This window comes from Podarcis gaigeae (genome assembly GCF_964106915.1).
Source record: "Podarcis gaigeae genome assembly, chromosome: 3".
In the NCBI taxonomy this organism is placed as follows: Eukaryota; Metazoa; Chordata; class Lepidosauria; order Squamata; family Lacertidae; genus Podarcis; species Podarcis gaigeae.
In genome coordinates, this window is record NC_139680.1 from 90,361,772 (window position 1) to 90,375,518 (window position 13,747).

Here is a 13,747-nt window from a genome sequence, read left to right on the forward strand (position 1 = left end):
ATGTGTTTATTCACGATTTTGGTTCTGTGCAGTCTTACCTTAGATATTTGAGATTACAGAGCTGTCTGTCTCTTGACAGAAAATAAATAAGCATCAGTATCTTTAAACACAGAATGACTCTTTCACCTGTTTCATTTCTGTATATTCATCTGCTTATACAAAAGAGGGTTTTCTTTAATATTTCTTTTTTTCTTTTTGTTAATGCACAGATGTTTAATAGTACTCTGCATTTATGATTTTAACTTTGATAGTGTCCCTTTTAAAGAGACAGCTGACGTGACTGCTGAGACATGGGTCAGCTTTCTTTAGACTGCCAATTTTATTCTCTGAACAGTAATCAATAATGCTTTAGCTATTTTTAGACATGGGAACAGTCTGGAATTTGTAATACCAAACAAAAAAACAAACAAAAAACCTCCTGGTTTTTATCAGCACAGCAAACGAGGCCATTAATTTAACACATAGCATTTGTATTTAAGAGTAAATTTTGGAGAGCAAAATACCTGTCATCTAAGCTTTTTCTGTTTTCATTATTCCACAGCCAAAGGCCCATCAGTTTGTAGTGAAATCCTTTAATACCCCTACCAAATGCAATCAGTGCACATCCTTGATGGTTGGCTTAATAAGACAGGGCTGTACCTGTGAAGGTAAGATTGACTTACCATCTTATCTAGCAAATTATCATTTCATTGTATTATTCTGTTGATTATTACATTTTTAGATGCAAGAACAGTCCAGACCAGTTTGAAAAAAATTATTTACTTGTTTTTGTTTAGTTTTGGAACTTATCCAAATTCAGATATTGCAAAAGTAACTAACAAGATTGACATGAGAAATGTTAATAACTTTCATACGTTACTAGATTAATCTGTTACATATTCAATAATGAGAAATGCATATTTTGATTGAATTCTATATTTTCTCCCAGTGTGTGGATTTTCATGCCATGTGACCTGTGCAGACAAGGCACCAGCGGTGTGTCCAATTCCACCTGAACAGACAAAGGGCCCTTTGGGTATTGACCCACAGAAAGGTATAGGAACGGCTTATGAAGGCCATGTCCGAGTAAGTATAGGAACACTGAATGTCATGGTCTGATTGTAGTTTTCTTACAATAATTTATAATGCAGCATCAATCAATTTGTTTTATATTGGAATGACGATCATCTTGGCTTTTCATTTTCTATATAATATTTTTTTCTGAGTGTGTGAATAAGAAAAGAACTACTCTGTTCTAAACTTTACCATCCCCACATTTTTATTGCATATTATTGCTTCAAGCTAAGTATAATGCGCACTAAACATTTCTGCAGCTATCCAAATTATAGGAGGCCATATTCACAGGAGTGGATTATGCTGGTGTAATTTACCCTATTCCAGACTGCTTTCAGGAGTGGGGCTACTGCCAACCAAGCCAGGCTGGGCCTGACAGAGAGAAAACAAGCCTTTATAAAATAGAGTTTGGCACACAAACAGCAAAAAGCGTGGTGTAACTTTCCCTGGGTTTCTAGGTAATGTGACTGAGCTGAAAAAAAATTGCAATAAGGGCATGTTTTCAAAGAGGCCTGCCCTTCTGAATGAAAGCGTGGAGGTTTCCTCAGACTTTTGACTCATGTAAAAAGATGCACACTAATAATAATAATAATAATTTTTTATTTATACCCTGCCTTCCCCAGCCAAGGCCGGGCTCAGAGCGGCTTACAAGCAATAATAAAAACAAGTTGAATGATTACAACTTAAAAACAAAATTAAAATACAACATTAAAATATTGAAACATTAAAATATTAAAATGTAGCCTCATCGCAGGAGGAGAAGGAAAGGAAAAAAGAGAGGGAGGGAATCAAATTGGCTCCAAGCCAAAGGCCAGGCGGAACAACTCTGTCTTACAGGCCCTGCGGAAAGAAATTGGCCCCCCGCAAGAGAAGGGAGTTGGTCCCTCATCCCCATGCCATCCCGACTCAGCCATAGGACCTCTGTCCTCAAAGGATTTAGTTTCAATCGGCTCCCACAAAACCATCCAGCCACAGCTTCCAAGCATCTGGTCAGTGTGTTCGGGGCCGAGTCGGTGTGGCCATCCATCAGCAGATAGAGCTGAGTGTCATCAGCATATTGGTGACAGCCCAGCCCAAAGCTCCGGATAATCTGGGCAAGGGGGCGCATAAAGATGTTAAAAAGCATTGGGGAGAGGATTGCGCTCTGCGGCACTCCACACACCAAGGAATGGCGCGATGACATTTCCCACCCTAGTGCCACCCTCTGTCCCCGACCAGAGATAAAAGAGCACAGCCAGTTACGGGCTATGCCCTGTATCCCCACGTCTGCGAGGCGGTGGTCCAGAAGATCATGATCGACCATGTCAAAGGCTGCTGACAAATCTAAAAGGATCAGCAGTCCTGACCCACCTCGATCCAGCTGTCTACGAAGATCATCTGTTAGGGCAACCAGAGCCGTCTCGTTCCCAAAACCAGGACGGAAACCGGACTAAAATGGATCTAAAGCCAATGTTTCCTCCAGAAACCTACCAAGCTGTTCAGCAACCCCTCTCTCAGTTACCTTACCCAGATATGGAAGATTTGAAACTGGGCAGTAATTGGATAGGTCTAAGGGATATAATGAAGTTTTCTTTAAGAGTGGACACACTACTGCTTCCTTCAGTTCCCCTGGGAATGTCCCCGTGTCAAGGGACAAATTGATAATTTCAACCAGGGGGGTCCGTACAACATCTGGACACTCCCTAATCAGCCAAGATGGGCACGGATCCAGGAGGCAGGTTGTGTGCCTACCAACTTGGAGGAATCTATCCACATCAGCAGGGAGAATCCAATCAAAATGGTCCAACACTGGACCTGAAGTCAGTTGAGGGGCCTCCAGTTCAGTCACTGTATCTAAATTGGCAGGGAGGTCACGGCGGAGCAACAGGACTTTCTTCACAAAAAAGCTCGTGAATGCCTCACAGCTGTAGGTCGAATTTGTGCTTAAATTTGGTTGTCCTCCTAAGGACGTTATTGACCTAATTATTCTAAAAAGTTGTTCCGGGCGAGAGCTAGCGGATGCAATGGAAGCTGCAAAGTAAGATTTCTTAGCAGCTTTCAAAGCCATCTCATAGTCTTTCATAAGCGTCCTATAAGATGTTCTTGAGGCTCCGTCACGAGTCTGTCGCCATACTCACTCTAGCCGTCTGAGATCCCGCTTCATTTTCCGGAGCTCCTCAGTAAACCAAGGGGCCCAGTTTTGACGGGGTCGCAGAGGGCGCTTAGGCGCGATCTCATCAATGGCTGCCAAGAGCCGGTTATTCCAGTCCTCAACAAGGTCATCTAATGAGTCACCAGGAGGAGCAGGGTCCCGTAAGGCTTGTCAGAATCTATCAGGATCCATCTGTTTTCGCGGACGAGCCCAAATAGGTTCGCCACCCGAGCAGGGGAGGAGTGGGAAGTCAATCTTGGCTTTCAGAGCATAGTGATCAGACCCTGGCACTTCCACAGGGGGAAGCATGATCACATCTATGCCAACCCCAAAGATCAGATCCACTACAAACCTATTCCGATTTGACTGCTGTGGTATTTTTCAAAGGAACTGCAGAAGCTGCAGTTCTGAGAAAGGGCAAAGGATCTCTAACAAAGAATTCTCAGCAACCTCATAGAATTTCTTGTAGAAAGCCACAGTAATTAAACCCGTTTGGTTTTGCAATGCAGGCATGCTCTTGAGTGACCTGCTGGTTATACATTGAGAATATACAGGGCATTTCTAATAACTAATTAATGGAATGATTTATTTATTTATTTTTACATTTCTTTCTTTACATTTGAATATCAGTACCATTAATTTTGTTACAGGTCCCAAAACCAGCTGGAGTGAAGAAAGGCTGGCAAAGAGCACTGTCTGTTGTCTGTGACTTCAAGCTCTTCCTTTATGATATTGCAGAAGGAAAAGCATCCCAGCCCAGTGTGGTAGTGAGTCAGGTTCTTGATATGAGGTAGGAAGTGTCTTTTTTTTTTTTTTAACGTAAGAGACTGCAAGTGCTGCCAATTATAATTCACACTGTAGAGAATTCAATCTATGGAAGCTTCCACGTCTAAGAAATAACTCTTCTTCTTCACCAATCCTTTATTAGGCATTACGAATATAGGCCATCATAAAACATCCATATGTAAAATTTAAAATATATATATACAAAAATATGTAAGAACAAGGATTTTCATTGGAGTTTCTTCCCACTAAATAGTGCCCTTCGCCACTCTAAGAGACACTATTGACAAAACCTGCAGTTACTTCCAGGTTAATGTCAGACAGATAGAATCTGATATTTTCATTGTGCCATGATGTTAGACTACCAAAAAAAAAGCAGATAGCACATGTTTGCGTAGAAAAGAATATATTCTACAGAAATAACATAAAAATAAAAGAAATGAAATTGGTGGTCATTCTCCTCCTAAATGACTTGAGGTTACCTTTTTAAGATAAAAAGCACTTTGTGTTGATATGCACTTCCACTATAATTTGAATAGATACTGTTCAAAAGTTAATTATAAAAGAAGTGGACGTCAGTTTGCTGATAAACATTTTTTGCATTGTTGTTTTTCAAAAAGGGATGAAGAATTCTCAGTGAGTTCTGTCTTGGCTTCTGATGTCATCCATGCAAATAGAAAAGATATTCCTTGTATCTTTAGAGTAAGTAATACATGTTAAAGTTGAAATCTGTTGCTTATAAGTACAGTGGAGCCAATACTGTTGTTTAATTTTTGTTTCCATTTCCTTTATTATCAAAAATACCTGCATCGTTCTTTATGGTTTCAAGTGCTCCTTGAAATTTCATGTCTTTTTCATCCAAACCCTGGACACTAGGAGGAAGTATGAAAATGTCACAACATACTAATTTGTAATGGTCTATGAAATGGTACTGTCCCTGAGCTAGTCTGAAGGGAACAAACATTTAACTTAGAATAAATGGAAAGCTTTGCCTGATAGTTATTGGCTATTTTTTTTCAATTAGATTTTTATCCCAGCAAATTTTGCCACTAGAAGCTCAGTATATTCTCACGGATAGAAGAGAATGAGGGAGGTAATTTTGCTTGCCTTTGCCTTCCCTCTGCTGCCCCAGGCACCACCTTCCACACTATTCCAAAGGATATTCAGACCATACGAAGCAGATTTTTGGGTGGCATAGGGGGCTGCTGGGGGGGGGGGTAGAGAGAGAGAGAAACAAAAATTGCCTGTCTCATCAGCAAGATGCCTCCACTGTAACAGAAGACTTTCTTAGAAAACAGGACCACTTCCATTCATGGGAGGCAAAATCTGGATCCAATCCATGGTTGTGCCCTTCCCATTTTTGCCTTGCAACAACCCTGTGAGATAAGCCAAGTTGAGAGAGGCTGGTTGAGCCAGGATCAGCCAGTGAGATTCAACACTACTTAAGCAGAGATTTGAACTTCCCAAACCACTCTATATGCAATGTCACACTAACTCTCGCTAGTTCACCTTGAAATGTGTCTGTAATGCTGGGTTCCTCAACTGATCGACTATAAGCAAGGCACAGATTGTATTCAACATATCATAAATGTCAAGGCATCTGTTTTTCTTTGCATTGGTTTATTTTGAATATTTATCTCCTTCCTCCCTACCTCATGTGTGCCATCTTTTACATTGCACAAAAACACACACGTCTTTACCTTTTCCAGGTTACAGCTTCCCAGCTATCAGCATGCAGTAACAAGTGTTCAATCCTGATCCTAGCTGACAGCGAGAGTGAAAAGAGCAAGTGGGTAGGAGTCCTAAATGAACTGCACAGGATTTTAAAGAAGAACAAGCTCAAAGATCGCTCAGTCTATGTTCCCAAAGAGGCCTATGACAGCACCTTGCCCCTCATTAAAACCACCCAGGCGGCAGCAATCATAGGTATGTGCTTGATAACCCCACAATAATACTTGACTCTACCTTAATGGAAGTTGGGTGGGTGCTTTCCCCCCCACCCCTTTCTTTTTTGCTATGCCAGCTAGTACAGCAGAGTAGGCCAGATACCAGATCCCTTTCCAGAAAATGGTCTGGCTTGGGATCCAATGGATAAATCCCCACTCCCTCAGAAGAAATTGCCTGTTTCATGGCACGCCACCAGCAATAGTTTCTCACCTGCCTGTTCTTTCAGTGGGTCCAGCGGGAACCTCAACAGCCACAGATCCCACCCTATATAGAGGGACACCTGCACTTAATCCTAACCCTCTATAGCAGCACTGCTGTGGGTTCTAAGCGTGCTTACAGTGATTTTATTACACTAGGAAATTGGGGAAAATTTTGTTTTTAATTCTTAAAAGTGATATATGGAAGTGAATGGTAAGTATTCTTTTCTAATCATTAGCCTGTTGATCTGCTATCTAATTAGCATTTGTCTTCCTTATTAGCCATGTGCCTCCAATTGGACTTCCTCCCCACCCACCCTCTTCTTTTCTTTTAACTGCTGCAGATCACGAAAGAATAGCTCTGGGCAATGAAGAAGGGTTATTTGTGGTTCATGTCACCAAGGATGGTAAGGGAACATGGCTTATGTTTGAAATGTCGGGGGTTGAAATAATAAACTGCACATTTTGTTCTGTCAGCTCCTTCTAGTGCCGTCTTTTATTAGTTCATGATTATGAAGTTGACAAGTCAAACTGTTCTCAGTTCTTTCCGCCTACCAAGAAAGCCTTTCAATCTGTGCTGTGTTGGCGGACTAGAACCCAGACTCAATAACTACTTCCTGAATTGGGATAAATAAGATTAACGTTCTCCATGGCTACCTGCAAATGCCAGGGATGAAGCTTCACCCCATGGGTCCTCAGAACCTTAGCATCTCTCTGCATTATAGGTTCTGGCCTGTGACAAGATTACCCATGAGGGAATGCAGGCTCTCAACTTTTTCTTTTCTTTTTTTTAAAAAGATTCCCTACGTCTTCATTATGGCAAGTGAGGCATAACATATCCCAGCAATAAGGATTGAAGCAGAAAATTATTGTTAAAGCCATAAGAAATAAGTTGTAAGAAGAAGGTTGCTGAAAGATGAGACTATGGTGGCTTGAGAAAAACACCATGTCTGTCTTCATACAGTTCCAGCAAAATGAGAGGGAGAAATAAAAAACACAAGCAATAGTTTGCATTGGGGCTTTAGCACAAGATAAAATTTCAAAGGAAGAACTGCTTGTTTGCATGGGTACTAACTTAAGTGTTTAATTTTTGCAGAGATCATTCGTGTTGGTGACAATAAGAAAGTGCATCAGATTGAGCTCATCCCCAATGAGCAGCTAATTGCAGTGATCTCAGGACGAAACCGTCATGTACGGCTATTCCCTATGACAGCCCTGGATGGACGAGAGACTGATTTTTATAAACTGGCAGAGACTAAAGGTTGCCAGACAATAGTTTCTGGGCAAGTGCGCCATGGAGCCCTTACCTGCCTGTGTGTGGCAATGAAAAGGCAGGTCCTCTGCTATGAACTAAATCACAGCAAGACACGTCACAAAAAGATTAAAGAAATCCAAGTGGCTGGGAATGTCCAGTGGATGGCAATCTTTAGTGAGCGGCTCTGTGTGGGCTACCAGTCAGGATTCTTAAAATACCCTTTGCATGGAGAAGGAAACCCACATAGTTTGCTTCACCCAGATGATCACACACTGTCGTTCATTGCACAGCAACCAACTGATGCCATCTGTGCAGTTGAGATCTCGAATAAGGAATACCTGCTGTGTTTTAGCAGCGTGGGGGTTTATGTGGACTGCCAAGGTCGAAGATCAAGGCAACAGGAACTGATGTGGCCTGCAACTCCTTCCTCCTCCTGTAAGTTCCTTTCATTATGTTAGTTCAAAGTAGCCTCATTTCTCCTCCTGGTTTGAGAGAACTCATGCAACATTGGGATAATATTCAGGTAGTTACTCCCTTCTTTTTCTGTAAGACGGCATCATCAACAGGCTACATGGGGGCGTGATGCACAAAAGACATTTGTAAGAAATAGCTTTTTAAAATAATGTTTTCATAAACAAGACACAGATGTACACATTCTTCCTTACCATTCTCTCCCTCCCACTATAAATTCTCTCTCCCATTTTCTGTTCATCGTTAGTTGTAGTTTAACTCTGGGTTGCATTCAATTTGGTTATACTTAGAGTAGATCCAGTAAAATTAATAAACTCGGCTAAGATAGGAGCAATAATTTTTGTGGGTGCACTTTAAGTAGATTTAGTTGAATGCCACTCACAGTGTTTCATTTGGCAGGCCTTGGTTAGCAGTTGTCCTCCAAACCAGAGTCAGAAACCAGAGTCAGATTATGTTTTTTGATTCTGCATTGGAAAGCAAGTGCCATACCTGGCCAGATCATTGAATCTTAGCATTGTAGAGGTGGAAGAGACCACGGCGGTCATCTAGTCCAACCCCATGCAATGAAGGAATTTTTTGCCCAACCACAACCCTGAGATTAAGAGTTTCATGGCAGAATATGGCTGTGTGTTGCTTCTAGAACTATGTATCTAGCATAAGTAGTCCTGTTCATAGCACTGGCTTGTAGTTGTCATGACTAAAGCTGCTTGATATGAATGGTAATAAGCAAATGGCACCATACACATAAAACAGTCCCCCCTGGCATTAGGCATACGTTACTGCTAGGCAAGAGCATCCACTACCAGCAACACAGTTTCTCACCAGTGGTATACCAAGGTTAATGGGAACCTTAACAACTGTGGGTCCCACGACATTACACTGTACAGTTCATTTTTTACACCTGGAAAGTATATTCACAGACCCAGATTTTCAAATACACTTGTAATATTTGTTGCAAGACCCTGCTTTCTAGAATTACCCACTCTTCAACCTAAGGTTCCAGGGTGAGTTACAACAATTAAAAAATAGAATAAAATAAGTTTGAAACAACTTGCAGTCACAGAACTAAGGTGGGTCCTCCCCATCTGAGGCAAAGTTACCGGTTCAAAATGCTATCAATAGCTGGGAAATTGAGATGAATATTAAACCAGAAGGAATGTGATTAGTAAATATTGTCTTGCTTCCCAGTAATAATCAAAGATCCTTTTGTTCAGAATAAAAAATAAAATAAATCTTACCATTTTCTACACAGTCATTAGAAGGATAATAAAGAAATTATCAATGTTAAGCTGTCTACAGAGTCTGTATATTGAGAAGTGACTCTTTTCTAACCTTCAACACAATCTGTTACTCAGACTTGTATTTTATTTCTCCCCAGGTTACAATGCCCCCTACCTCTCAGTATACAGTGAAAATGCCGTTGATATATTTGATGTGAACTCCATGGAGTGGATTCAGACTATCCCCCTCAAGAAGGTAAATAGCAAATGATACTGAAGAGCAAACCATTCCATGGGATAGATTCCAACGAGAGTTAAGAGTGTTTCAACCTGTTAGCATATTCAGTCAAATGCAACTTATAAAAGAATTCCCTATCTGCGTTTATCATTTGTTATGCAATACAATTCCTCCTTCCTCTGAAATTCTCATACACCAGTAATTTTTAAAATTATTATATTGAGAATTATTGCATGATCACTTGTAAGGCTTTAGCTGATCATTGTGTTTTTAATTTCTTTTTTTTTAATTCAAACTGCATCATTTCCTCCATTGAAAAACACCTTGTGAACTTCTGTTTAATATTATGAACAAATGAAAATGAAAAAATTATACACTATCTCAGATCTTAGGTAAAATGACTCCAGGTTTTTGGCAAAGGTTTCAACACTAATTCACTAATCAGTTTCCAAGTGTGTGTTTTTAAGACTGTTGTTAATTATTGTTCTGCATCATTAGCCTTTGAGTTTCAGAAATATTTTACTAAAGCCAATATTTACTAAGCTACTCATAACTCATGTGCTTTCAGGTACGTCCTTTGAACATAGAAGGATCGCTGAACGTTCTTGGACTAGAAACAGTGAGGTTAATATATTTCAAAAACAAGATGGCAGGTGAGTGAAAGAAGATTCCTCACTAAAATTAACTTATTGATATAACCCAGGGATGTGGAACCTGTGGCTCTTCAGACATTGCCGAACTACTGTTTCCATCATCCCTGACCAATGGCTATGCTGATGGGAGTTAAAGCCCAACAACACCTGGAGGGTCACAGGATCCCCATCCACGATATAGCCCATTAAATATTGTGTATCATTGTTGATTCAGTCTCGTATAAGACATTTTTGGTTGGCCTTACAACCATTTCAGCTGTAATCTGACAAAGACACTCATTCTCTCAGGGTTAAGAACAAAATTATGAAAAAGTTATTGTACCGTGTGCCCTAAATAGCTGGGAGACTATGGAGACTCTAGCACAGCAGCATGATTGACTTGGAAATCTATTGTTATTTTATTCTGGCCTACGACTTGTGATTCGTAGATGTTTTAGGTTCTGCTTATTTTTCCATAAATAAAATGGAAATTTTTATTGCTATTTTCTCAAACTTACAGAATAATTCTCTGCCAAAAAAAGACTCCTGAAGCAGTTAACAATAACACCTGCATAAATACAATAAAATCACAAATAAAACTACACTTTTTGAAAAACCCAGTCCTTGATCACAACACTAGTTGTAATAATATATATGTTTATTTGGGTTGGTAAAACTTAGTCCAATCGGTATAGTCACCATTGACATTTAAGATCTGCACTGTAAATAACAATGAGAAGAGGAAACAAAAGATTAGAAATTATGTTGGTATATATATTTACCACTCCCTGTCCTGAGTGAAGTGCGAAGATTACATTATCACAAGAAATGAGTATATTTTTCTTTATAAATGTTTTAGAATATTGAGTGCTTATAGAATATTGAGTGTATGTTCCTAGTATCAGAAAGTAGGTTATTTATTTACAGAACCTAGGATCAGTTATTTAATCCTAGAGCAGGTTAGAAAAAACAATAAAGCTATATAAAAATAAAATGAAAACTATTTGAAAAGCAAGAAGGATATAATAGTACAACAGCTTCACAGCAACCAGTTTGCAATTCAGTATTAAATCAGTCCCATGCAAAACTGGGTGAAGAGGTAAGCTTTTAATTGGTGCCAATTTTGATTTACCCGAAAATAATTTGGTTCTGTCGATCTTACAAGAAATGGATAAACTACAGCAGAATTATTACGGTTAAATGAAGTGATCTTTCCCTTTTTCCTGCTTAGTGCTAGAATTCAGTTATCTATGTGAGTTTTTCTCAAAGCAGATCTCAAAATCTCCCCCCCCCCCAATCATTGAAGCACAGTCTCAAACACCTACACAGGTATTAGCGCAAATAAATGGAAATGGAAACATTTACTTAAGCATCCTGCTGTACTAACTTTTCTTCCCCTTCTATCCTACCATAACTTCTTGGATCATTCTCCCTGTACAAGTACCCACTTTGTATCATGTACCAAACATCATTCATTATATATATGCAGCTTTAAAATATAGCTGTCTGCTCAGAAATAAGCACTACGGATTCCACTGAGACTCGAGAGTTAACTCAGTAATGTGTTTAATTAAGCCCCAATACATTTGTTTCCTTTGAAAGGAGGTGACTTGGGAGCTGAGAAGTAGGGAAGAGCTTAACACTTTCCTTGTTTGCTGCTGCTGCTCAAAAGATTGCCATCCCTAATCCACTTTGCTTCCCTTGCCCCCATGTTTGAATCTCAGAGGAAGGCTAATTTGGGGCTGGAGAAGCAGTGGGAAGGAAGCAGGTTAAGCACCCTCCTCCCTTTGTACTTAATGTCTCAAAATCGCCCCCTCCCCAACTTAAAAAGGGGGGTGAACTTTTTAAAAGCATGTTTGCATGTGATACACAATTAGCGTTGGATTGCAGTCACAGAAATAGTGTTTTACAGTTTCTTCTTCCTACGTTATTTTTGTGTTTGTTTATATAATTTCCCAGGGGCTCTGTTTAGATAACAACCCAGAATAGGGGAAATACCTAGCTTAATACGCTTTTAACCATTTTATTAATTAACTTAATATGGAACCTGCTGGGTTTTTTGCATCTTTCCTAGAGGGTGATGAGCTGGTGGTTCCCGAGACATCCGATAACAGCCGGAAGCAAATGGTCCGAAATATCAACAATAAACGCCGTTACTCATTCAGAGTACCTGAGGAGGAGAGGATGCAACAGAGGAGGTCGGTATTCAACCTGTACTTGTCTTCTGTACATGCCTGTAGGCCCTGAAGACTTGTTTGTCTGCTGTCAATGTAGTTTTTTTGTTTGTTAGAACAGACATTTGTCTCTCTTCCCTTACATTTACTCTTTGTATATACTTTGTATAAACACCAGTCTAAAAGATTTAGTCCATTTAAAATTAAATCCTTGTGCAAAACAATTAATGTAATTTTCTGAATGCATGCCTCCATGTACTGTATATATGTACATTTGCGTGTGCGTGTGTGTGGATATACTGTATATATGAAGATTGATAATAAAAATTTTTACAAAAGAGGATTACATTACTAATTATGCATACGTATTACTTTCAAAGTCTAGTACTTGCTGTTGTACTTTTTGGCAATGCTCATCCCATACTCTGTAACATTCCTCAGTGTTTAGATGTTCTTTATTTAATTGTCCCCTTGCGTGGCTTCTATGTAACAAATGGCTCACCTTGGAAAATGGTGTCTTGGGGTATATGAAAAAACTACAAACCTTTCTGAATATTAAGAAAGTGTTTTCAGTAAGCACAGGACTGATATTTCAGTGTTTCTGGCCAAGTGTTCTTTCCATCCATAGAAGTTTACATGTAACTGCAGGAAAGACATATGTAAAGAACAGAACTTCTTCTCAAATTGCCAAACTTTTCACTGGTAAAGGTAGCTAGATCTGCTTTTCTTTCTGTAAAGCTATTATAGCAGCACTTATTGTATGATTGGCTAGGTTTATGCTTTCTGCTTTTCAAAGATGCAGAGAACTCTTAAAGCATTTAGAATGGGACCTTCCTTTACAAACTCTTAAAGTTATTGTGACAGTTAAATATGAAGGGTAGTGCAATATTCTTCTAATTCTTCTTCTTCTTCTTTTTTCTTCTTCTGTCCTTCACCTCTGCCTCCATCTTTGCAGTGCCAGGTCACCACTGAGCCCGCAACTGCACCTTTTCTTGAATGTTGTCTCAACTCCCTCTCTGAGTCTCAGTAGCCCTATGGACTTTTTACGGGCATGGGCTTTTAAGGCTTTAAACCAAACTTCTGTTCTTCCCGACCCTTTCCCCTTTCATCAGGCTGAGAGCTGGCATAGAATCAACACCAGAAGTTAAAGTTACCCTCCTTTGAAACCTGGCCAGATATTTTTTTTTTTATGTTTTAAAGTAACTTATATGAATATGTGTGTAAATATATATTTCACCATTTTTACGAATATCCTCATGGACAAAATACCTGACCTGGCTATCCTCTCTTGCAGGGAGATGCTACGAGATCCAGAAATGAGAAATAAATTAATTTCTAATCCAACTAACTTTAACCACATAGCACACATGGGCCCAGGAGATGGTATACAAATCCTCAAAGATCTACCTATGGTAAGTATATGAGAGTGTGTCCACACATAGATGTTATTGTTCTATATAGTAGATAAAATGAACATATAGGCATTAAATTGTGATATAAATTGGAGTTGAACAGTTAGAAGGTTTTAATGAAATAAAAAGTGATTTTCATGGGCAGGGGCTTGAAAGTGATAAAAATAGAGAAATACAAATCTTAGGAACATAGGAAGCTGCCTTAAGTCCTTTTCCCATCTTGCCAACTCATCT

General features: G+C 39.5%; 1 protein-coding gene across 4 annotated transcripts in view; it reads left to right on the forward strand.

Moving 5' to 3' along the window:
- The window catches only part of CDC42BPA (CDC42 binding protein kinase alpha), a 159,157-nt gene that overhangs the window by 128,088 nt on the left and 17,322 nt on the right, over positions 1–13,747 (forward strand). For all 4 annotated transcript variants that reach the window (XM_083732036.1, XM_083732033.1, XM_083732034.1 and 1 more), the window contains 11 exons: positions 542–647; positions 929–1,065; positions 3,835–3,974; positions 4,588–4,669; positions 5,677–5,893; positions 6,456–6,518; positions 7,208–7,801; positions 9,216–9,313; positions 9,864–9,948; positions 12,002–12,125; positions 13,396–13,513. In XM_083732036.1, coding sequence (XP_083588162.1) covers positions 542–647; positions 929–1,065; positions 3,835–3,974; positions 4,588–4,669; positions 5,677–5,893; positions 6,456–6,518; positions 7,208–7,801; positions 9,216–9,313; positions 9,864–9,948; positions 12,002–12,125; positions 13,396–13,513 — 1,764 coding nt within the window. The remainder of the gene's footprint in view (positions 1–541; positions 648–928; positions 1,066–3,834; positions 3,975–4,587; positions 4,670–5,676; positions 5,894–6,455; positions 6,519–7,207; positions 7,802–9,215; positions 9,314–9,863; positions 9,949–12,001; positions 12,126–13,395; positions 13,514–13,747) is intronic.